Genomic DNA, 25,045 nt, shown 5'->3' on the forward strand with positions numbered 1-25,045 from the left:
TGGGAGATCAAATCATTTCCAACCCTAAAGAGGTTCTCAGAGAGTGCACCCCTATGATCTAGGTCAGCAAGGGTCTTAGAACACCCTGGGAAACTGAGATCATCAATAACGCACAGGTTGAGGGCTGGCAGAGTTCTTGCCTTGGAAGGAGAGGGATCCCAGCTAGTTCTCCTGACTGTGCTGAGAGGCCAGGGGGCACAGAAATAGGGGTGGGAAGCTCCTGTCTGGACAGCCTCCGGTTCTTCCCTCGTCCCCACAGTGTCAGGGTGACACAGTTCCCCGTGCCTTGGCCTCCCTCTTCAGGTGAATGAAGCAGCCAGGGGCTCAATGGTGCTTAGCACGCTCGGACTATGGTTTTAATAGACGTACATGGACAAGTCGATATAGACAGATTTATAATTCTATACAGTCAGTCCGACATACACAGGGACGCTGTAAACGGGCGCGGGCCAGAGAGCGGGTGTGCAAAGTGGGCGGGGGCCCTGGGGCTGCCGCCCCACGCTCTCCTGGCTCGACTCTTGTACGGGCGGGCGAGCAGTGAGGAGGGGGCTGTTCGCTGGGACAGAGGGCCACCTCCTGGACCCAGAGTGAAGCAGAGGGCCGGGCTGACGGCTAAGCTTGGGGCTGGGAAACTCGGAGCTGAGCCCTTCCCCTGCTGCTGCCGACTGGCCACCGCCAGCTGCGGCTCTGTGGCCTGAAATGTGCGCCCCCCCCCCCCCCCTGAGCCCGCAGGGCTGCTGAGCTCTGAGCGGGCCAGGGGCACGCTCCAACAGCGATCCGCCCGGCGTGCGCTCGGCCAGGCCACACTTGAAAGGGGCCTCTCGGTTCTTGACCAGGTGGACGATCCCATACCCTCCAGGCTCCCTACATTCAGTTCTCTGACGCAGGCGCTCCGCCCGGACGCAGGCGACCAGGGTATCTTCTCCCTGCGGCTCGGCTCTGGCTTCCCCAGCCTCGTTCCCTTGGTGGACTGGACAGCTGGGACCCGTGGGGCCGAACACACCACCTGCGCCATCTCCAGGGAAATTGCAACTCAACCCCCCGCCCAGCATTTTTCTCCGACGTCTTTGTGCTTTCTCCCCCTTCCCTTGGTTTTCTTTCTTTCCTTTTTATTCTTTGGGGGCAGAGTGGGGTCCGGAAAAGCAAACACAAAACCAACCTGGAGGCAGGGTGGGGAAGAAGGGGCTGCGCAGAGGCGAGGTCCGCGGTGCTGCGAGCGTCCCGCGGTGCTCCGCGCGCTCCCCTGCGCCTTGCCGGCCGGCGGCCCCAGGGACCCGGCGGGGCGGTCAGCTGTTGTACTGGCAAGCGTTGAGACCCGACGCCGGGCCCTGCAGGCCGCCGTAGCCAAACGACGAGTGCTGCTTGGATTTGAGCCGCAGGCTTGCGAGGCTTGAGTTGCACGTGTCCCGGTAGACGCTGTAGGGCGAGGCGGGGGTGCCGTAGGGGCAGGCGCCCGGCGACATGGCCGAGTTGAGCGAGGAGCCGGTGAGGTTGTTGATGTTGTTGAGGCCCGAGTTGGGCATGCCGGGCACAGCGCCCGGGCCCATGCTGGACGGCATGGTCATGGAAGAGATGGAGCTGGGGGCCGAGAACATGGACTGAGAGGACAGCGGGCTCATGGAGTTGAAGAAGGTGAAGCTCTTGGTGGACAGCGGTGCCGGTGCCAAGCTCTTGGCGGCCCAGTTGTTGTAGGAGTAGCCGGCGGCGTACACGTCCTCGTAGGGCTGCACCAGGCCGCTGAACTGTGGCACGTAGCCGCCCTTGCACAGGTCCAACTGCTGGTTCCGCTCCCGCTTGCGCCACTTGGCTCGTCGGTTCTTGAACCAGACCTGGGGAAGCAAGCGGTGGGGGGAGGGCAAAAACGTCAGGGCAGCGGTGACCTGGAAGGGCCTTCACCCCCACCTGAGCCTTTGCTGCCCCCTCTCCAACATCCCTTCTTTTCTTCCGCCCGCTGCTGAGGTTTTTGTAATGGTTTCTTTCCTGTCTCCAGAAAATACTTGCCCTCCTCCTCATTTTCCCGCTTTTTAAAAAAATCATTCCCCCCAAGTTAAATTGATTTTCTTTTCCCAACTCGGATTTTCTTTTGTTCGAACAAATATTCGTTTTCCTTCTCTCTCTCCCACCCTGTCCTCTTTCTACCATTTCCTCCAAGTGGGCACCGGCTCTCTTCGAAATAATTTAATCTTTTTCTTGTCCCTCAAACACACAAAAACATTTTCCTTCCCCGAAAATAATGGGCTCCGATTTTTTCAGACGAGTTCTATTGTTTAAACAGTTTGTTTTTCATATGTATTAACAATATTTAATAATTTTCCTCCTGCCCGAAATGTAAAATTTTGTTCACTTCTTGATTACCTAAACTTCAGTCTGTTTTTTCTTTATTTTTTGTCCTCATTTTGATTTTTTTCTAAATATTTAGTTTATCCCCTTTTTCCAGATATCTGACCTCTACTGCTTCTCTTAAATAATTGATTCTTTCTTTTTCTAAATGCTCAACCCCTTTGCCTCTCCCTTAAATATTTAATTTCTTTCCTGCTGCCTAAATATATTCCAAATACGTTTCTCTGCAAATATTTAATTTCCGTAAGTTTACTAGTTTCTCTCTAATCTCCACCTCCATTTTCTCCTAAGAAATTGGGTAAGAACCACGTTTTTCTCCCCAACCAAGTCTTCCCCAATCTCACCTATCTACCCACCATTGCCCCCCCCCCCCGACCTAGCTTGTTTTCCAGCCCAGAACTCTTGTACCCCAGGTTTCACAGGTTCTGATTCCTTGTACCCAGCCCCACCCCACCTCTACTGCCATAAACCTGGGCAGGATTAGTGAGCTCGGAATTATAGGGTGCCCGATCGGCATCCAGGGTCCCACTGGGTCAGACCAGCCTCACTGGGGCGGGCTGAAAGCAGGGCTTATGGCAGGGGTTCTGTGGGTTATGTGGCACTTTGGACTGGCTCAAGAAGGGCTTCCAGGGTCTGATTAAGTATTTGCCACCTCGGGGTGGGGGGGGGAAGCGATATTCTTATCCCTCTTTTAAGAAAGTATAGCATTTGCTGGGAACCGTGGGAGAGGCGCCAGAATACAGTGTGCTCTTGGGTCTGAGACCTTGCAAATGAGAAGGAGTGGGAGGGCCACTAGCTACCAGAGTCCCCACTCCACATGACCCCAGACCTACAGTGGCAAAGGTCCAGCTAGTGCCTGGCTGATTGGCCAGGAAAGCTCGGAAAATATCCCCAAAACAGTCTGGAGAAGGTATACTCAGAATGAGACCATAGCTCCAAGAGGCTCGAGACCCCCCCCCCCGCGTACCCCCCACACCCCCGTACACCTTTCAGGCCTTCCTGGGGCAGTCATGCGCGCCTGCCTTTCCCTTTCGTTTTCCAGTGGGTGAAGGCTCAAGGCTCCAGAGGTCCTCAGCGGCAGAGACTCCTCTGCCCAATCTCAGACCTTGAGTAACTCCTGGACCTGACAGAGTTCCCTGGTATAGGGAACAGGGTCTTCTAACCGGGGCTGCGGTAGCTCCTTCGGGTCAGGTAAAATGACTCGGGAAGTAGCTGACACGGGTGGCTGGGGCCTAAAGTGGGGTTTCCGATAAGAGAGGGGGGAGAGAGGCCTGCGAGGTCAGAGTTAAATCTGAGCTACTGAGGGCCGCGCCAGCGGTGGCCAGAGGGAGGGTAGCCCGGACACGCGCGCCCCACGCTCACCCGCACTCTCGGCTCAGTGAGGTTGGTCCACACCGCGATCTCCTCTCTCATGCTCATGTCCGGGTAGCGGTTCCTTTGGAACGTGGCCTCCAGCTCTTGCAGCTGCTGGCTTGTGAAGTGAGTGCGTTGCCGCCTCTGTTTCTTCTTCTTGGCTGGGTCCTCTGCTCCGCCGCAGCCTGTGCTGCCGGCTCCGCCGTCCTCGGGCCCCTTGGCTTCCCCGCCGCGCTCCTTGTCTGCAGCAGGTAGGAAGGGCGCGAGTCACCTCGGGCTAACACTACCGCACCCGGTCCCGGCTCCACCGAAGCGCCTGCGGAGAGGTGACTGCCTCCCACCCCCCACCCAGGGGCCGTGGGAATGGTCCCCCACTGGAAAAGAGCCGGCCGGGTGCCGGTCCTCAGTAGGCACCTCTAGGGCTGGCGTTGCCACCGAGAAGAGCCCAGAAACCCCAACCGGGCCTGGGTTCCCAGCTTGGCCGGGCCTGCTCCCGTATCCCGCACTGGCTGCGGCCCTGCAGCTCCGGTCGCCAGCAAAGGAGCGCTGTGCCTGGAAACTCAGGCGGGTCTAAATCTGACCGGAGCACCCCTGCATTTCTGAACTAATACCAGAACTTTCCAGCTGAAGCTAGCAGATTTGTGGGGTAAGAACCCGATAGTAGCCTGAAACGTTTTCTTGTCAGGGCTACATCAGTGCCACAACGACCTCGGGTCTCAAGGTCTAGAAAATCCACCAGTTGCAGCCTAGATAGACAGATTTGTGTCTAAATGACCCTGGCCTCTCTATCTCTTTAAAGCTACAGGAGATGCGCACAATCAATAACATTCAAATATAAAGAAAAGGAATTTAAAAGCAAAACAGAAGCCCAGAAAAGTTCAGAGCGCTCTACCTAAAAACAGAAAGGTCCACAAATCCTCAAAGCTAGACAGACAGAACCAGAGCAAATGTAAATCAAGGAGTCAAAACCGTTCGTGCAAACACACGCCTAAACTAAATACACAGCCAAATGTGTATAAACTTCAGTCAGATAGGTATTTCTCTAGAAAAAAATCCATGTATCATTGAAGATAAATTTTAGACTCTTCATAGTAACACCCTGGTAGATATTTTCAAACCCTAGAGAAATACATTGTTGCTAGACAATTTAAATTCACGAAATAAAACTGCTACAAATGGGTTTTGAGAAAATCTCAGAGAAATGCGCCATTTTGGATTGACTTTTAAAAATTTCTCCAAGAATCGTGCAGCACATAGGTGTTTTAAATTTCAGAGAAATGCGCTAGTGAATTGTTTCAAAGACGCCTTCGGTTAAATTGTTAATTCCCCCCCCCCGCTGATTTGATTTAAAAGCCAATCTATAACTATAGTGTTTTATTTTCCCTGAACAAACAACACCACATTTAAAACTTTTGAAAACAAAAGTACAGTCAAAGCTTTGTCTTCTAACCAAGCAAACAGACTGGCTGGGGAAAGTCACTTAGAGATGCAAAACAGAAACAAACAGAGATTAAATCAATGTAGAAGAGACTCCCAGGGCGGAGGACAGCGGGCAGCCGGGAACTCCGCGGCCAATCGGGGTTGAGACCCCGAGAACTGCAGCCACTCTGAGACCAGATAGGCCTGGAAACCGCCACGACCGTAGCGGCCCAACCGAGGGCCCAGCTCAAGCTCTTGGGTTAAAAAAAAAAAAAAAAGAAGAAGAAGAAAAAGAAAAAAAAAAGAAAAAGGCAACGCGGAGTTTGTAAAGTCAGTCTAGAACCCGCCCTGGCTGGACCCCTGGTGTCTCGGAGCTGTGGGGTCCACGTGGGCCAGGATCCCTCCAGTCGGGTTCCTCTAGCCCTGCCCGGAGTCAGGCCGCACCTCCCGTCAGGCTCGCTCTCTCTGTCCCCGGAGCTCCGTTTTACTGACCCTCGTCTTCTGGTCTGGTCTGTGCGCCCAACCCTCCTCTAGGACCCTCTCCCTCCAGCCGCACCTCCCGGTCTGTCAAGGTGTCCGCCCTCCTGCGTCTCTCTGGGTACTTTGTCTCGCCTTCCCCTCCGTTCCCTTCTCCGTCTGCTGCTTGCCCTGCGCCCCTGCGGCTCCTCAGCGACCAGTTAGGGAAAACTCCACTTTTTTATTTTTCCTCGCGCGTGCTATTTGCTCCTGTTCCACCCGGGCTGTCAGTCCCACTCTGGGCTTGGCATATGGGGACTGCTTGGAAGTGGTTTCGCGTGTGCGTGCGAGCGTGTGTGTAAATTTCCGCGTTCACCGTCAGGTCGAGATCGAGGGGGAAAAAGAAAGCTCCTGAATGCCGAGGCGCAAAGGGGACCCGGCTGAGCGCCAAGTCGCTGGGTGCGCGCCGAGGCTGGGTGCACGCCGCGGGGAGCCGCGCTTACCTGGTAGATCCGTGTCGGACGACTCGCTGGCGGAGTTCTCCAGCGGCTCCCGGGGGTCAGCGGCGCGGGCCAGGTGGAAGCTCGGCCCCATGTCGTGCGGCGGCGGTGGAGGTGGCCGCAGCCCCTCGGGCAGCCTCTCTAGGCTCATGCCTCCCTTGAAGGCGTCCATGGAGGTGGGGACCGCAGCGGGCGCTCCAGGGGCCGGGGCTGGGCGCACCCGGCCGCCCCGGCTGCGACCTGTTGGGGACAAGAGCGCGGCGCCTAAGCGGCTGCCCCCCAGGGCTGCCCGCGCCCACAGCGACGCCGCCCGCGCTCCATCGACTGCCCGGGACTGCGGGGCCGTGCGTGGGGCTCCGTGCTCAGCCACGCGCTCCCGCTGCTCCGGCCTCAGCCACCCGGCCGGCCGGGGCCCCGCTCCAGATTCGAGGCCGGTTTCTAAGGCTCGGGACGGAGCCCGCAGAGTCTGTCTGAAAACGACAGCGCGCGCCGCCAGGTTCCAGCAGTCCCTGCGCCAGGGGTGGTGGGTGGGGTGGGCCTCGGTGGGAGGGGGCTGGGAGAGAAGGAGGGAGGGCGCGAGCGAGCGAGCGGGCGCGGGCGGAATCCAGCCCCGAGCCGCCCGCGCCGCGCCCTCTCCGCCGCCCTCCCTCCCTCCCTCTCTCCCTCCCTCCCAGCCTCGCCCGCGCCCTCCCCCTCTGCAGCCACCTTCCCGCCGCCTCACCCCCCCCCCCCCCCGCGGCCTCACCGCGCCTCTCCCTCCTTCCCGGGTGACACACCGACTTCTCCCTCGGCCGCACAAAAGAAACGCATCTGGCCTGCAAGTCCCGCGCGGCCGGTGCCCACCTTGGGGCCCCAAATGACTTGTTTCGCTGAGAGTCAACTCCTGTCTGGGCTGCTTCGAAGTCCCCAGCCGCTGGCGAGAACAACCTAGGATGAGTGAAGGTTCGCCGAGCAGGATCGCTCTGAGCCGGCGCCTGCGAGCTAGCGCTAGGGCGGGGGCCGAGCCCAGGGCCGGTTCCCGGTTCCCGCAGCTCCCAGCGGTGTCCTCGAGGGGCCGCCGGCCCCTCCTTCCCCAGTCTCTTCTCCCAGGAACTCGGGCCGGTTGAGTGACAGCAGCCTGCGAGCTCTAATGGGCCCCCGGATGCTGTCTTCTAATTAGCTTGGACACTCTCCCCTAAGGCTGCCTCTCAGGCCTTCCTCTGCACCGCAGTCAATTTTCCGGGATTGGGATAGAAATGATGGCTTCTAATCAGACGAAACGTTTCTGTTGGCTCTAGGCCGTGGTGAGCGGGACTGGAGACCCCAAGAGCCCAGCCAGGCCCATTACCTTTTCCACCTCCCCCTTTGTTTTCCACCTCCAAAGATCAGGGTTTTTTGGCAGCCACGGGGTAGACCTTGCCAGTCTCTGCCCTCCTTTAGGGTAACTTTGCCCCCCCCCCCCCGCGGGCAGCATGGGGCCTGCTTTCTGACTTTCCAAGGCTTCAGACATAGGCCTGGGAGGCCAGGTGACTGCTGTTTCAAGATCCTGCGCTGAGAGCCCGGGAAGCCTAAAGTCTCCTACACAGTGCTAGGAAACCATAACGGCAGAGCTCCCCTCTCGCCAAGCAAAGACTTTACCCCCTAGGCTCCCAAGATTGGTCCCCTCCTTAAGTCCTCAAGCTTCAATGAAGTTTGTCCAGGGATTTTATCCAACAATTGTTAACTGGCCCAGGGACCTCAGCGTCTTGAGTAAACAGGTCACAACTGAGGTGGCCCTAACCTGCTTCTCAGGCCACAAGGAGACCCATAGGCTGCCTCTGGGGTTCATCTGCAGATCTCACCGTGAACCAGCCACTGATGGGGTGGGAGCCCTGGTAGGTGGGACCTGGGGGAGAAGCACTTCCCCATTCTCTAGGCTCAGCGCCCAGCGCCCAGCGCCCAGGGCATCTTTCTCTCTGCAGTCATTTCTTGGACAGGTCCTACAGGTGTCAGTGTGGTAGTGGCACTTCGTGCAAGGCTCTGCCTTTGACCCTCCTCCTGCCTTCTCCATCACCAGAGGGAACCGGGCTGGGTTCCTTGGTGAGAATTGTGGGGGCAAGGGCGGATATGCAGGGTGGGACCAAGATTGCCTCTTACTCCTTTGGCCTTCCTCCAAGGTGCCCAGCTCTTTAGGCCTGGCCCATTTTCACTGTTTGACTGCAGGAGGCAAAATCTAGGCAAAGCTGGTGGAGTATGCTTCCCAGGGAGCTGAATTAGGCCCAGGGACTCTGATTTCTCCTTGCAAGTGGAGCTCATCACCTCTAGGTTGAAATTAACTTGACCATGGCAGAGCATGGTTGACCAGCAGTCCCTCGGCTCCACCTTTTACCCCACTTCTTGGTTGAATGTTCTACAGCAGCAAACGCCTCCGTTCAAGGAGATACTCAGGTGCTACAGCTGTCCCACAATGTTCTCCATGGGCGACACTACCTCAGAGGGCAGCCCTGAGCTCACAAGGATGGCAGTGTGCACATGGACACCTGCACCCCTGATGGATGCTGTGTGCCCGCGGACACACACACACACACACACACACACACACACACACACACACACACACGTGCTGTTTGGTGTGAAGTTGGTAGCAGGGGTTACAGGGGATGTTCTAAGCCCATCAAAGGCAGTCCAAGGTGGGAAAGCCCAGTGCCCCTCTGCCTGGGGACAACAGAAATGGTCTGCCCACGGGTATTATGACTCAGGACCTATAGGATGGGGACTGTTTTGTGCCTTCACTCCTTGATCTTCCACTGTGGACACATTAATGCAGTTATTAAGCTCCCTCTGCATGCCCCTCTGGGCCCAAGTCTCTAGCACTGTTCTGGGTAGACACAGCACTCTTTTTATTTGGAGACCTCCAGGTTTGCCAAGTGGGTGGAAAGGTGTTCAGACCCTTTAAGATAATCCTTCCACTATCCTCACAGACCTGGAGCCCCAAAAGAAGCACCAAGACGGATGGGGACTGGTGGGGCAGTCTGTTTTTAAGTAATACTGAATGAGCATGGGTAGGGGAAGGACCAGCAAAAGGCTATACCCTGATCCTGAGTGTGTTGAAGAGGGTGACCCTGCCTCACCCACTGTCCTAGGCTAAGCAAGGGCTTCCCAAGTGTGTGTGTGCACGCGTGCGCGCGTGAGCATGAGCGTGCACATAGGTAGGAACCAACAATCTTTCTGGAGCTCAGGGTCCCGGCAGTCCCCTTCAGTTTGATGTGTGGCTTAGGGACTTGGCTTGCTTGACCTCTCCCTGAATCTTAGTTCTCACGTTCCATAGTCTGACTGCTGTTTCAGCCTCCAGATCACATAGAGGGGACAGGAGGAGTGGAGGGAAGGGGGCTTACTGAAGCCGGTGGGCTGGGGAGTTCAATTCCACTCTCCACCCCACTGCCTGCAGAGCCAGCGATCCATTCTAGAAACTTGGGGACTGTGATCCGGAGGAGCCAGGGTTGTGGTGTTGGAGGTCCTAGTCAGCACCGGACCTTTGCTGAAGCTGGACGTATTTGAAACAGAATCTGGCCAAAGGATGGTTTAGTGATTTAATTCTTATGAAGGCCAAGTGAGGGACTCTCATGGGGACCATCCTTATGTCCCTGTGTGCCCTAAACTCTGCACTCCTAGAATAAAGAGATTTTAGGGAAAAGGAAGGAATGTGCCATGGCTTGCCCCCAGGGCCATCCGTGACTCTTTGGGACATTCCAGCCCTAAGCCTCTTAGGCTGTGGAGAAGCTCAAACTAGAAAACCCAGTTTTTGGAGTGCATCGGGGACCACCTACCTCTTTTTGCCTCATCTAAGACCCCCTCCCCAATAAAAACTCTTTGTTTTGTTGTTGTTTGATTTTTTGGTATACAACGAATTACAGACAGACCCATAGTGCCCAGGTGGAACTCTGAGCAACCTGTTGGATTCCGTCAGTTTCTCAGAGGTTCCTGCCTATTGAAGTTTCTTTGAGGGGCAGAGATGTGTGGGAACGCTGACTGGACAGGACAACTGGCCACCAGGTACAATGGGAAGGACAGGGCTTGGCGTTCTCCATGGCTCCTAAGGCCCATGGCTCTCCAGGCCTGTGCTCACCCACGGTTGTTACTGTGCTTTCTGGCTCTGGGGAATGGTTGAGCTATGGGAATCCAGGACGGCTAAGAAAGTGGTGGTGGTGGTCACTCTCTGTGGAGCGGAGGGCCGGCTTTGTTTTCCACTCTCTCCCGGATGCTGGAAGCCTGTCTCACTCGTTATCAGTTGCCCCCGTGGAAGGAAGCAGCGTCACCTGCAAGCCTAGACTCCTTTTCCCCCTCTCTGGTGGAAGCACCAAGGCCCAAAGCCACAGGGGAACCGGCGGGCAGGGAGTCTTCTCCCGGCCTGCCCCTGCTGCTGGGTAGTTTTTGCTTTTACCCTACACCCTAGTCCTCATTCAGCAGTGGACGACAACCTGGGGGGGGGGGCTCTCTAACTGCTTTTCAGAGATCAGGGAAATGCTAAGAGAATATCTGAGCCTTTGTTTCTCATCAAATTGGGTTCAATATTTTCTTAGATTTTGGTGAATTCCTAAATAGGAAAATCTTGGGGCCCAAGATTTCAACCCCAGATGCCCTCTGTTGCTGTCAGAGGTGAGCCTCGGGGATGGGGGGGGGGGGCTGGCTTTGCCTCAGTCTTTATCTGCCTCAGTGTAGGAGATTTCAGAATTTAGAGACCCGGTTCTAGAGAAATAGTGTGTGCCCAGGGCTTCTGTGTCAACAACCAACCGGGAGATAGTCTTCAGAACGACTTCATCGGACTTTACAAAGAGCATTTGGGGTTTTCTTTTAGGGGAAGTAAAAGTCCGACTTGTGCCAGTGAGAGAGGGCTACCATGGGTTGGGGCACCTCTGAGGGTGGCGGCTGGACATCGTAGTATGGGGTGAAAAAAGTCAGGCTGGTATCTACAGCTTTTCGGCGGCATTGCTGCCCCAACGAACCAACCAACGAATGAAACAGTTTCGTTTGGTGGAATTACCCTTTTGAGGCGAAGCTATGCCCCAAGTCCCTAGCTAGTCCCAGGGGCCAGCGTTTCCACTCACGGTGGGGCCCCATTCCTGGACAAGGCGGCTGCCGGCCGGCTATCCTGCCACTGTCCCGCAGGCCCTTGCGTCCTGCACTGCCAGAGGCTTCCAGGGTTACACCTTTGCAGTGCCCGAGTCCGCGTCTCGTACGCGATTGCCCTCTGAGGGTGTGGGGTCGAGTGGGCCCACGGGGTAGGTGAGTTAGCATCGGGTGATGGCACCATCCATCTATGTGCGGGAACCAGTTGATCGCATTGATTCGAAGGCGCGCGGTTGTGCGCTGCCGGCGGGACCCCAGGCACGAAAGAGCCAACAGCGCTGGCCTTGGTCGCCTCCGCCCCTAGCACCTCCACGACCCCTCGCCGCAACCCGGCGTCTCTTACCGTACCGGGGCAGCGCTGTGTCTGCGACTGGTTGGCTCCGGGTTCGCCCTCCGCGGACTCCGGATCAGGTTGCCGCTGGCTCTGCTCTGCCCGCAGTGTGGGTCCCCGCCGGTTCGTTACATCCCAGCGCTCAAGGTCCGGGCTGCCTCGGTTCAACCCGCTCCTCCCGCCGCCGCCCGTCGCCCGACGCCCGCGGGGAAGGCGGGGACACCGGCCGGGGAGGCGGGAATGGGGGGGTGGGGTGGGGAGAAGCTAGGCTCTCGGACCCGAGGGGAGGGGGCGGCGCGGAGTCCCACGGGCGTGGGGCAGGGGCCTTTCTGCCCGCACAGGCAACGTCGGTGCAGCACACAGCCGCGGCCGGGTGGGAGAGGTTGCCCAGGACTGCGTGCACAGGGAGGGGCTCAGTCCTGGGCCGACAGAGCGCGCGGGTCCCAGCCTGGCCCAGCACACTTTCTCCCGGGTCTCAGTTTCCACCCAGCACTCGAGGGGTTTGTTTGATTTTGGTTTAGTCGAGGTCTGGCCAGAGTTTTCCTGGGTCCTGTTAGGTGAAGGTCAAGCCGGGTCTATCATTTCCCACTTTTCTGCCCGACTTGAGACTTGGGATCTGGTTTCTGCGCATTAGTTAGAAGTGCTTGCTGCAGACCTTGTTACCCACAGAGGATTGAGGACAGACTCGGGAGTTTCTGTGTGCAGGGGTGTGAAGTGTTACGGGGGCACCCTTGTATACCTGCTGTGCGTGGGGGGAGTCCTTCCTCCTCAAAGCACTGGGTTTCTGAGGCAAGGGTTGACCGATCACAGCGAACAGATCCGCCCGCTGCCCTTTGTCCTGCTCTTCCACCTGAACCCTCTCTAGCGGTCATCCTGATCTGGGATGGCGAACAGAGAGGCATAGAGTCCTGAGGATCTGTAGGCCTGGTCCTAACTAGCGGTCTTTGGGAGATGGCCAGAATTTAGGGGAACTGGTAGCCATCCCTTCACACACTCGCAGCCCACTGGGTGCCCCCATGGGTGCTCTGGGGCTAAATAAGAAGACTCTTCTATTCTGGGAGAGAAAAAACCCCAATCGGCTGAACCTGCCTCTGCTTCCTCCAGCTCCCAGACCGACCTACCAAGCCTTCGGCTGACCGGGCTGAGAGGTTAGAGGCGATCCAGGCTGGGTCCGGGACTCCTGGATTGAAAGCAATCCAGGCTGGCCTCCATCTTCCTGGAGCATGAGATTCAGGGCGCTGATCTGGTGCAAGGTGCCGGGAGATGGCTGCGCAGCGGACCGGCATTAATGTTTCATGAGGTGCCATCAAAGGCGGCGCCTCCCTGCCTAGTTCTAGCCGACAGCTGCTGTGTGGATGCCCAGACTCTAAGTCTGCCTCGGTACTCGTCGGTACCCTTAGGGCCACCTGGACTGGGAACCGAGAGACCCAAGACCCTGGCACCAATTTGCAGGTCCAGGCTAGCTGAGGTCTGGGTAGTTAGACTCTGAGCTAGGCTGAGAAAGAGAAGCCCTACAATCTCTATTCTACCCGAAGAGCGGGTATGCAGAGCTCCAAGCTCACTGGGTGGAAAGGGTTAAGAATCCTGGTCGCTGGTACTTGCAGACCTAGGACCGCCTGGCAGAAAAGCCAGTCCCTAGCTTGGAGCCTCTGATCCCCATTCCCCAATGTCTCCTGAATTCTCCTCGCTGGTTTATGGTAAAAATGGCTTTCCCACCTTACTAAAAGCCGCTGCCCAGTGTACTGGCATCTTTGAGCATGTAAACAAAACGAAGGGCACATAGGCGCCTGACTGGGGTGGCATTCCCCGGGGCCCTAGTGATTTCCTGGGTTGTGTTACCACCTTGACTGGGTAGCCAATGATATTCTCTGCACCATCGTTCCCAGGCATTGCCTGGGGTGCCCCTGACCCCAAAAGCTTCCTCATGAAGCAAAGGTTGACCAGAGTTGGAATCTTCATTGAATCTTTACTAGCTGTATGGCTTCAGGGAAGTCATAGAATGTTCAGCCTCAGTTTCCCCATCTGTGGAATGTTAGATAGGCTAATGATGAAGGGCATGTCCTTGAGACCTGTGAGCAAGCAACTAATGCGAATGGTGACACCCACCGAGCCACTTCTAGTTCCTTCTTTTCTCGGGTGGTCACGGTGTTCAATTAAGGCAGGGATGAACCCCTTTTCTGGCTTAGTAAACCTGCTTCCAGGCCTTGCTTAGCTTCTAGGGAGTTCCTACCCAGGACAACAGGGCAGGCTGGTGAACTGAGGGATGACAGAAAGCCCAGAAGTCTTTGGTGAACCTGGAGGGGCCAAAATGTGTGTGTCTTTTTCCTGGTCTTGTTTTCTCACTTCCCGAAAAGAATGTTTTATACTTTCTCTTTGGGTCTTGGCATCTTGAGGTGCATATATTTCCTGACCTCCAGGTGCATCATGGGAAAGGATAGCAGGGCAGTCTGATACAGTGATGCTGGCATGCTTCTTAGTAGACGGTTTTTCTTTTAGTACAAGTCCTGAGGAGAATCAGACACATGGCTTCACAGCAAACACAACAGACAAAGTCTTTAGCCACAGCAACCGTGGGAACGACCTAGGGATTCTTCAAGCAGCAACATAGCGAACGTAGAGGGAACTTATTTTTCCTTCACAACTCTCACTGCTACATTTTTGAAATTGATATTTGTATGATGGTTGAGTAAAACCTGGGGTAGCTCCCCAACAGCAGAGCCCAGTCTCTCCCACTAGCTTCTCCCTGGGGTCAGCAAGGGGATCTGGGTGCTGATTGGTGGGGTACAGCTTACATGCCCTCTTCTGAATCAATCACTTGGTGAGGAAGAGTGGCTCCGGTTTGTGGTTAGTCTATCCCAGAAGGTAGGCTACCGTGGGCAGGAGTAGTGACCACATTCCTCAAAAAGCCCATTCATAATAATTAGGAATATTAACGATGGTGATGATAATGGCAATGAAATAAAAGTGCTTTCCAAAGACACTGCTGTCCTTGGGGGTGCTAATCTGTTCACTGTGACTGAGCAGGAGGCAGTGGCTCTCTCAGCACAGAGAGCGAGTGTGTCAGGATCCACTGCTCTAGGGCTCTGTGAGGAGCAGAAGCTGTAAGTACCTCCCCTGCCTCTACAAGGAGGAGGGGGTTGGAGGCCGCAAAGGTAGTGGTGTCTCTCTTGCATCTGGTAAGGCATTACTAAGTTTGAACCTCCGTCTACCGCACCCTGAGATTCCTGGAAACCTGGAAAAACAAACCCAGAAACTACTTGGCCATCATCTCAAATATTTCATTTCATCGCAGTCTGCCGAGTGTCTGCATGGGACAGGAGGATTTCTGACCTGGAACCTGTCTGGGCCGACCTGTTCAGGTAAGCAAGAGCTTGAGAGAACCTACTTCGTGTCAGACTCCCAGATAAAGACAGAGGCCTTCTGCTGATTTGGAGAGAAAGGGACCTTGAGTGACAGCCTAAGGAGTTACCAGGGACAGTTTTCCACCCATGGGCACCTTTTCTCCAGGGAAGCAAACGTTCCCAAGCGAGAGAAACTGTGGTTCCTGAAGAAAAGGGAGGATGGCTCTCTACAGTAGTTGCCTGGGGACAGGTGAGAAGGGGAAGAAAGCATGGGGACATCAGCGGAGAATGGGAACCAGATGCCACCTGGCTTCCAGATCTATGTGGGGTGTTATCCAGAAAGCAAAGAGAAGCAGAGGGAGGCTTGGAGTGGGAAGACGCATGTTGGACGTCTATTCTAGAAAGATTGCTCTGCCAGAAATAGGGATGTATGTACCTCAGTGGTAGAGCATGTGCTTAGTGTGTGTGAGGTTCTTGGTTTGACCGCAGGCATCCAGACAAGGAAAGGAAAGCGAAGGAAACAGACCATTCTAAGTGGGCCAGTGGTGGTGCACGCCTTTAATCCCAGCACTTGGGAGGCAGAGGCAGACGGATCTCTGTGAGTTTGAGGCCAGCCTGGTCTACAAGAGCTAGTTCTAGGACAGGCTCCAAAGCTAGAGAGAGAGAGAGAGAGAGAGAGAGAGAGAGAGCGAGAGCATTCTATTCTATTTGGGTGGTGAGTGGACTTCATGAGCCAAGATGGCAGCAGGCTATTGCAACCTCACCTACATGCTGTCTGTCTTCCTGTTTCTCTGCCAGTCCATTTGTCTGTCCATTCTTCCATTAAGTACTGGAGTCCACAGTACGCCATGACAAATATTCAGAGACATCGTGGCCCCTACCTTGCTAGACTTGCCTCTTTCCCCAAAGCCTTGGTTCACCCTCCCTATGACTGTCATCCCGGCTGATGCCTCAGCTGCCTTCCACGTGTCTGCTTGCTGTGTGAGGAGACAGGGTACTAGCGACCTGAAGTGGTACAACCCCAACCACAGCCAGGCAATCTGGGCACCAGCATGGTGAACAGTCCTGTCGGAAGCTTTTAGTGTAATTACTCCTGCTTGGGCTGGCTGGTTGGGCTGCCCCGTTTCCCTGAGTTGGAAATTCTGAATTGTTTCATGACAATTGAAAGCGTGGTTGGAGACCTACCAGAGGGAGCTGCCCATGAAATATTTATGTTTCCTCAGTGTCACGGGGGCTGTTCTCCTTCGTCGTGGGAACCTGGGCATGCAGGACTGGTGGCTTCTCAGAGATTGCTATTATTTGGGAACATGTTCCCTGCTGTTTCTTCCCTCCCGGCTGCACACGTCAGCACTGCCAGATCCAAGTGGGGCAGCACTTGAGGGCTGAGACCATTTGGGTAGATATGAAGAGTCCAGAGTCAGCCTGAAGCTGAAGACACCGAGCAAGGGAGCCTGGGTGTGAATCTTAGCTTGCCTTCTGACTGCTGTGAGCCTTTCCTTCTTAGCCGTTCAGTGTGGGATGTGAGTTCATGCCTGTGAGATATAGTGATGATCACATGTGAGAAATTGGTGCTGAGTCACTGGCTTTCTTATTCATCAGAGCCACCATTGGTAGGTCCTGGTTCTGGAGACCCTACCAGTTTCCTAGAGCCTCATGGTCCCTTTTCCTCTGTGGAGTGCTTTGAAGCATTCTGTGTTTTCCCTTCTTTCTAAATTCCGAAATCATGTTAGAACCATGCATGCTGGCGTCCTAGGCAGCTCTGATGGGTGAGGGGCCTGCAGATTTGGTAAGGAACTCACATGCCTAGCCCAGGACCTAGCATGTAAGTGGGTCCCGGACAGGGGCAAGGAACTGTTAGGAAACCGCTCCAGGCCGCCTGACATGACAGTCTGCTCAGGGCAGCAGGAGCCTCTTGTTCCTTGTCTTGTTTTAATTTCCTCTTAGCCATTTGTGGTCCAAGCAAGCCTGTACCTATTGATGGCCTACTGGCTGAACCTACGTGTGGAGGGGCTAACAGTTTTTGAGCATCATCTGTGCTGGGTCTGTGCTGCATCTTTCTCTCGGGCTATTTCCTCACCACAGCCAAATGTCAGCCGGCTTTCAATCGAGGAACCCAAGCTGAGAGAGGCTCAGCTACTGGCCAGAGATTGCCACTAAGTAATCACACAGCCTTGGATTAAGCACCCAGATGTGGGCCAGCCCTCTGTTAGTGTCCTTCTGGGCAGGAGTTCCTTTAGCTTTAGACAAGGACGACAGGACCTGCTCGGCTCTCTCAGGACTGAGAGGCTGAGACATCGGAAGTGACAGAGCTCAGACTGGGTCTCCAGGCTCTGCCTGTCCACCCCTCCAGGGACCCCCATCAGTCTGATGGTGAATGGACTTCTCTCTGTGTTCTTGCTACTTACAAAGCGAAACGGAGGCCAGGGGTTTGTCCCCACACCTTCTCTGTCTTCTGGGGCCTCCATCCTCACAGTCTCTGTCTTCTCCCTGGTAGTGACTGTGAAATCAAAATCTGGCATCTCCCCAGAGGATTCACCTTTCTGGGAGCTGACTCCCCATCCAACAGCCTCTATCAGGTCGCACTGACCTGACTGACGGGGCGGGAGGAGCCCAGTCACAGCGTCAGGGCAGGATCTCTCTCACCCAGGTCAGACCTGGGGTGAGTCAGTACTCCTCCACTTTCAATTCCTCCCTTTGGGGTCCAGCTTACACTCAGACCCCTACTCTAACCTTGGGTCCTCATAGGCTCCCTTTCTCCCCATCCTAAATCATACTCAAACTCAGCCTAGATGCGATTCTTGCCCCAGAGGGAATGCTTGATCCTCAGGGGCTGTGGTGACATTTCAAGCAGGCTGGAGGGAAAGCTGGGCTTCTAAAATATTGATTTGGGGCACGCATAGGTGGGGTCTGGGCCGCACAGGGTCAGGGACCCCCACTTGGGGACTAAGCTCATCTATGCATAGAGCTGAGAGTCCTGTAGGCTACACAAATCCAGGGTAGGGAGCTTTGGCACATGTCTGTCAAGTGGCTGTTGAATTGGGAGTCAGGGGCAGGTTTGGCAAAACAGAGCAGGAGGGCATCTCCTGGGGGCTGTAAATGTCGAGGGAGGAGTGTGCCTTGGGCCTGAAGGCTCTGGCAGTGGGTGTCCCTGGGTTTGCCTCTCCCATGTGTTTTTGGACCAGCTGGCTAGAGGGGTGGTAATGTCCCCACCCCTCCTGGCCAAAGCTGAGCAACATCCTTAGGAGGTCCTGGGTGCTGCATGACCAGAGAGGGCTGAGGTAGGATAAACTATGACTTGTACATCCCAAGATTCCATTTTGTCTAAATGGAAGTTGGGTTAAAGCCAACTGAGCCAGTCTGGCACTGGGGCCTGAGGTATGCCAATCATGGGCTCTAGCCAAGCTATGAGGAAGCCCGACAGTCCTGTGTCCAGTATGCTTAAGGAACCTCTTCAGTCAGCCCTCAGGAAGGAGAGGGGTAGCCAGATGTCCAGATGTCCAAGCTGCCCTGCATATGCAGCTCACTTGGAGATGTGTTGAGGGGTACCCCATTGCCTATGAAGGCAAAGGCTGACTCAGGGTCATATACTTCCCTTCTGCAAACATGTGGGACCCCTCTGGCTCAGGGGTCCATCTGATCCGGAGGTGTGGCAATGCAGAAGTCTGCTGTGTTGTTCACACTTTAGCTATAGGAAGGGAATAAGGAACTTTTAGTGGGACAGCTGGGTTATGGTGTGTGGGTGTTGTTTCATGGAAGCCTTAGTGACTGGCTCCCTCTCCTGCCAGCACTACACCCCCCTTCACATTTCTTCATTGCTTTTCGTTCTCTGGGGACGGGGCTTGGTTCTGAGTCTGGGGGTTGAAGAACAGCAAGAGGACTGCGGTATTCCTCACCTCACGCAAGTTGTCGCTCAGTTCTGCAGTCCTGCGTTCTGTCTCTGTCTCTTGAGGCGTGAAGAAAGAATTATTGTTTATACTTTCAATTTTTTGTTATTGTATTTAATGTAATATATGTAATGTACATGGCATCCATGGAGGCCAGGCAAGGGGATCAGGTCTCCTGGAACTGATGATTGTGAGCCATGATGTAGTTGCTGGGGATTGAACCTGGGTCCTCTGGAAGAGCAGTCAGTGCTCTTAAAGGCCAAGCCATCTCTCCAGACCTGTATATACCTTAAAAAAAGACTTTTGGGGAGGAAGTGAGTACATCCACACAATTACACCATAAACACAATTGACTATTTTACCAAAAATTGACTATTTTTACAAGTGGTATTTTGGGGGACTGGAGAGGTGATTCATCAGTTAAGATCTTGCAGAGGACCTGAGTTTGGTTCATAATATTCACATGGGCCCTCACAGCGGCCTGTATATCCAGCACCAGGACATCTGATGCCCTCTTCTGGCCTCTTCAGGTACTGCATGCACATGCTGCACATAAACTCATTAAGGCTCACAATACACATATATAAGTAAATGAGTAAATAAATACATGTTTTCAAAAAAGCAGTATTGCCAGGGGCCTGAAGATGTATCTCAGTGGGTAGGATACTTGCCTGCATGCAACAAGGCCCTGTGTTTGATTCCTAGCACCATATATATCAGGCCTGCATACCTGCAACCTATCACTCAGAAGGCCATTGAACTACTTAGTGAATTTGAGGCCCTATCTCATGGGACCCTATCTCAAAAACTGGTATTTTGAAGACATACGTGGAACAGTTTGAAGTTTACTTGGCATCTTGACATTCGCATCAGTTTTGGTAGCAAAATTCCTTTCAGTGGCCGGAAACTAAAAGCAATGAAGATGCCTTGTAATTAGCAAATTGTTATCTGTACACAACATACCACGTTATATCAGCAACCAAAAGGGCTGGACCACTGAATCCTTTATCCTCAGTCTCAATGAAATTCTGAAGAATGTAAAAAGCCAATCTCAAAAGATCACCTACTATGTGATCCTATTCATGTAACGTCCCCAAAATGATAAAGAAAATTTTTTTCTCCCTCAGTGCTGGGAAATTGAGCTGGGAATTTGTTAAGCAATGGCTTAAACAAAAAAGGCAGAATTCCTAAATTCCCAGCAAGGAACTAGATAAATAGTAACCACTAATTCACGGAGTGGTTGAGTGGGAGACAGGGAGTGTAGCGAGAAGGGTGTGGGTGTGGGATGCCCATATTGAGGGGTTAATTCACCTTGTTGTTTCCAGGGGGTGTTTCATAAATGTCTGTTTGTGAGGTGTTGGGTAGCCATTTCCTCTAAATTCAGCCATTCTCTCCTGAAAGGAGGAGGGGAGGCCCCCAAGACCAAAGAAGCTAAGGAAATGGAGGTGGCTCAGAATGACAAGCCTGCCCTGAAGTCTGGGAAGGAGGGGCTCTCAGGTAGAGCTGCCTGTAGGTTGGGCAGGGAGCTGCAGGGGTGCAGCTTTCTTGAGACTATTTCTATGGGGCGGGACCGTCTGTGATGCAGCTGCCTCCGAGTTGCTCAGGCTCCTGCCAGAGACCATGGTTTCGTAAGGATCTCCAATAAACTCACCGGTTTGCCAAGCAGGAGTTGGGTGGAATTTTTTCTCTCATTTGTCTTTGTTGCCCAGCTTGGGGCATAAGCAGAGGAAGAATGACACAGCTGTCATTCTTATATCTTATATATCTTATATCTACATCTTACATGTCCTGGTCTTGATAGTGTACTGATCACAGGTGCCTGCTGGGAAACCAGGGGAAAGGGACATAGCGGGTCCATCGCTGTTATTTTGGTAACTTCTGAAACTATTTTTCCTTAAACTGAAATGAGAAAAGGCCAGGTCGAAGTTCTGTTTAGGGGCCAAGAACATGCCTGTACAGCACACAGGAGTGGCTGGAGGGACCCTGGGAAAGACAGGAAGACCAGGGACTGGAGAGAGCATGGAGGGCAGGGGTGAGAGTTGAGGCACAGTCTTGAGTCACTCTGAGTTCATTCACATCTGCTTCTGGAAGAACCAACAGGTTGATGCAGGATGCACATACAGGCTATGCAAGTGATGTACAGGTTATGTAAGCGAGCATAGGAGTTCTGGGGGAACTGTGCCCAGGAAGGAAACAGAGGGTGTGGGGGTTTTGCCTGCAAGAGCTTTGACCAACCTAGGAGAGGGCAGCTAGGTCAGAGGAGGCTCCACTCCCCTGAAGAGGCAATGCTGGTAGTGTTCGGAGATAAATGCAGGGCAGCCTGTGGCATTGCTGGCTTACCTGGCTCCGACCTCTTGGTTGCCCTGGAAGCATCTCTGTGGACTGTTTACATGGCCAGCGTGTAGTTTGTAATGATCCAGCCTTGTGGTGGCCTGGGAGCAGTTCACCTCAGAAGGAGAGCTCCTGACCATTGGAGCTGAGAAAACATCCCTGACTGGGGGCCGCTCACTAGCTCCCCTTGTCTTTAGGGCTATCCCTTGACATCCAACCAGAGTTCTCCTAAAGCAAACTGAAGTAGTGTCCCTGCCTCCTTCCCTTCCTTCCTGGCCTCCACTGGCGAGGCGGGCTGCCCACAGGGCCTTCCTAATAGGCTAATCCTCATCTTCGGCCCCCCTCCCCCCCACCCCCACTCCAGCTGCTCTGTCCAGTCCTCTCTGCCTCCCTCCCCTGTTCACCGAGGGCCTGGTACCACACTTCAGAGAAGAGTTTTACTCCTCACCCAGCACAGACTGTTTGTTTGCTGAGATCCCTTCTCCAACCTCCCTTCCCTGACCCTGGCTGTCTACTTTCCCGTTCGTTGAGCAGGTTTGTCTAAATGTAGCCTCTCTTGTAGGCTTGGTTATAGCCTCAGATCGGACTTCCTGGGGATCAGGACTACACCTTTTCCCAATGCTTAGTCCTTCGTCCCCAAGCACAGCGATCCATGTGAGAAGCTGTGCCCTAAGGACAGAAAACAACCATCCTCAGTGAGGCTGGCATAGCTTGAGGCGTCAGGGGTACAGCCAATCTGGGAAGATGAGCTGTGAATTCTGGCACCATCCAATATGAAGACTGCGCCTGTTGGTTGAGTTCTCTGTGTGTCCCATTCCTCGCGGTAGGAACTTGTTGCTTGGGCCATTTGACAGGTGAGAAAAGCAAGGCCAGAGGGTTGCTGGCCAATAGCAAGAGCAGGGGAGCTAGAATTGAGACTTGGGCTGCCTGATGTGAGGGGCCCTTTCCCCATGATTTTAACCATGATCCAATCCTGGTGAGCTAGTGGGGATGATGACAGAGCCTCAGGCCCAAGCTGTGCTCTCTCTCCGTCCCAGCTGTGAGCACTAAGCTAAACTGGGGTGGGGGTAGGGGTCCCTGAGACACCCTGCCTGACTTTAGTGGGCTCTGGGACAAAGTGTCTATGCCCTGATGAGACGGACTGTTGTTGGATCTCTGGAGAACCTGTCCCAGCTCCAGCCCTGCTTTTGATTTCACGTGGTTTCGGTCCTGTTAAGGTTTCCAGGAGTGCCTGGATCTGCATGTTTACTGCCATGCTGAGGAATGTCTTGTCTGCCCCAGATCTGGGTGTCTGGGGGACAGCTGCCTGGACTGGAAGGGACACAGGTTATCTTGATCTCCAGATGGGGCAGTATCTGTCGGAGGACTTGTGGGGAAGGCTTCTTGCCTGGGATCTTGCTCACTCTCCCCTTCCGGCCCCTGATAAAGAGTCCCAAACACAGGGCTGTAAAGTCAGCCATAAAAACCGGGAAGAAATGCTGGCGCAGCTGGCTTATCAAAGCGCATCGCAGGCTCCCGCCAGGGCTCCCTACTTCAAGTTTATTTCTCCTCCTCTGCTTTCTTTCAGAAGGTGTCTTGTGAACAGCTAAGAGGGTCATTTATAAACGTCTGCCGTCTCTCCTGAGCAGTCCAGGCGCTGCTGCTTCGCTGCTCCCTTGCTTCCTCGAGGTGCAGAAACGGCAGAGAGATGCTCCAGGTGCCAAACCCAGCGACCTTTGCCTCCCATCTCCCAGGTGCTAGCAGAGATGAGAAGTGGAAGTCACCGGGGGTCTCCCACATCCCGAGCAGGGACAGGGCTCTTCGAGGTGAGTGGCAGCCATCTCTTTGACCCTGGTCCTCCTTCAGCTCCCATGGTACTGATGGAGGTAGAGGCTGAGGCTGGCCTCAAATCCCAGGGTATCAGAGTGGAGTGGACTACAGCGGCATTGCCTTTTGTAAGGCCCCCCCCCCCGCCCCCCCGCAGTGAAGCAGACATGGTACCTGGACCACTCTTGGCTCTCTCTTTCTTGGTGGATAAAAGCCAGCCCCTAACCTCAAAGTCCTTTCTGCTGACAAGCCCACTTCAGGATCTTACTGGATCTTTAGGCCAAGCAAATGATTCCTGTTTTACAGATGAGGGATGGGTGCCCATGACTGCCCGAGGGTACACAGCTGGTCGGCCTCTGTTGACCATGACACAGCTGTATTCACTCTTGGCCTCTCCCATTCTCCACAGGGTGTTCCTTATTGAGTTTCAAAGAGGCTCATGGGACATAATCTAAACACAACCCTCAACACCCTGACCCCCGCCCTCACCCCTGACCTGTCAAGCCTGCAGCTTCATAATCATGAGACGAAGCAGAGTGAGGTACTTCTCTGGCCTCAATTTCACTTCCGGTGGTGGGAGGGAGGGGTTGGGTTCCTGCCAGGCAGGAGGCTTGTGACTGCATTGGACAGAGCCCCCAAATGGTGAGAGGAACTAGGGAGTCCAGGTTGCAGCTGAGAGGGCCCCAGCTTTGGAAGGCAAGTGGGCAAAACTGAGAGAATGGCCGAGGGAGGAGTCTTGCTTGAGCTCTGTTGTCTTGGCCTCAGTCCAGGGCCAGCTCCTCAGCAGGCACAGGGCACAAACTAGCCAGCCTTCCTGGGCAGTGGGAACTACAGCTGGCTCAACCACAGTGCTCTTTGCTGTCTGGCTTTTGTTCGGCATGTTTGTTTGCCGCAGTCCCCGTGTGAAAGTGTGGGTCACTCTTCTGTCTAGCCCCAGAAGGACGTGGAGGATTTTACTCTTGTTCCTCAACACAGGGTCGTGACTGGGTCTATGTTTCTGCACTCTCCAGGTTCCCATTTGCAGAGCTGATTCCATTCTAGGGTCTGATTGTGTTATACGAACAACTCTCTGAACAGAAGTTCCCCACGTTCCGGGAAGACAGTACTGGATTCCCTCAGGAGAAACAGATTCTGTGTGGGGATGGCGGGAGTGACAGAAGAGCCTGTTCTCGTCCAGGCCTCCGCATCCCTTCTTGCTTGCCCTGCTTTTCTTGCCCGCTCCCAGTCTAACTTGCTGACCGGTTAGGGGATGTGCAGGCGGCTGTGGCAGAGACCCATGCTGAAGTCATGTGGGGGAGGGCCTCGTGTCTGCCTGGTGCCTGTAATATATTTGAATTATCTCCACCGATGAGCCCTGATTTAGCAAACAGTCTAGAGTAAACCTCAGCTCAAAGACAAATACAATTGACACTGGGCTTGAGTGGTTCAAAGGTTATTGGCACAAAGCTGTCGGCTTTGTTTAACAGAGGGGCTGTATTTATGACAGTGATTCCATAGTGCCATCCATAACTTGCCAGCGAGCGCGGTGACGTAGTGGGCCCAGAGACAGCCTATTTACACTGAGCTGCGAGTTGAGCTGCTCTGCTGGGAAATGCAGAGGCAATTCCCTTCGTGGCAAGTTGCTTTATGGGATGCTAGCTTAGGGCTGGTGTCATAATTTGGGTCATCAGTTAACCTTGCTGGGGATGGCTAGTACCTTGGAAGGGGATTGCTTCCTGGGTGTGTGTGCAATAGAGCGAGCTGGAGGAGGGGGAAGGGGAGGGGAGGCAAGAGCAGAAAACAGAGAGAGAAAGGAGGGGGTGAGGTTTGTAAATGCTGACCAATGTATTTCACTTTGACTCTTAGTTAAGGTCCATATACTCTGGAGTGGGCGCCACTCAGAGTCCCTGGGTCCTGAGGCTGGAGCAGGGCTGTGATTTCTGTGTGCTGTGGATGGTTTAGAGAGAAGGAGCCATGGCTCCATCTTGCATTGCAGAGACATGGGCCTGCTGTGCTTGGCAGACAAGTTCTGTAGACACTAAATTCTCCTGGAGAGAGATTGAATGAGCAAACTGTCTGTAAGAACCCATGGCCAGAGCTGGCAGGGTGGCTTCAGGGTCTAGCCTCTGGTGTGACTCTTTGGGAAGGGTGGGCCTTGCTATCTGCTTCCCCTATGACCCATGCCTGTGGTGCCTGAAACCCATACAGAGGAAACCATCA

The 25,045-nt window shown here is 54.3% G+C and overlaps 1 protein-coding gene across 2 annotated transcripts; it reads right to left on the reverse strand.

The window, feature by feature from the left end:
- Nucleotides 1-328: 328 nt before the first annotated feature.
- Nucleotides 329-11,676, reverse strand: Pitx1 (paired like homeodomain 1). Of its 2 annotated transcripts, none has more exons than XM_087896621.1 (4): nt 11,502-11,676; nt 6,072-6,308; nt 3,703-3,935; nt 329-1,829 (listed from the first exon to the last, which is right to left on the reverse strand). In XM_087896621.1, the coding sequence occupies exons 2-4, from the start codon at nt 6,238-6,240 to the stop codon at nt 1,287-1,289; spliced, it is 945 nt and encodes a 314-aa protein (XP_087752747.1). In that variant the 5' UTR covers nt 6,241-6,308; nt 11,502-11,676; the 3' UTR covers nt 329-1,286. The 2 variants fall into 2 exon arrangements, with proteins under 2 accessions (XP_087752747.1, XP_087752748.1); XM_087896622.1 differs by having other exon boundaries at nt 11,497-11,676.
- Nucleotides 11,677-25,045: the final 13,369 nt, after the last annotated feature.

This window comes from Myodes glareolus, chromosome 14 (assembly GCF_982192425.1).
Source record: "Myodes glareolus chromosome 14, mMyoGla1.1, whole genome shotgun sequence".
Taxonomy (NCBI): domain Eukaryota; kingdom Metazoa; phylum Chordata; class Mammalia; order Rodentia; family Cricetidae; genus Myodes; species Myodes glareolus.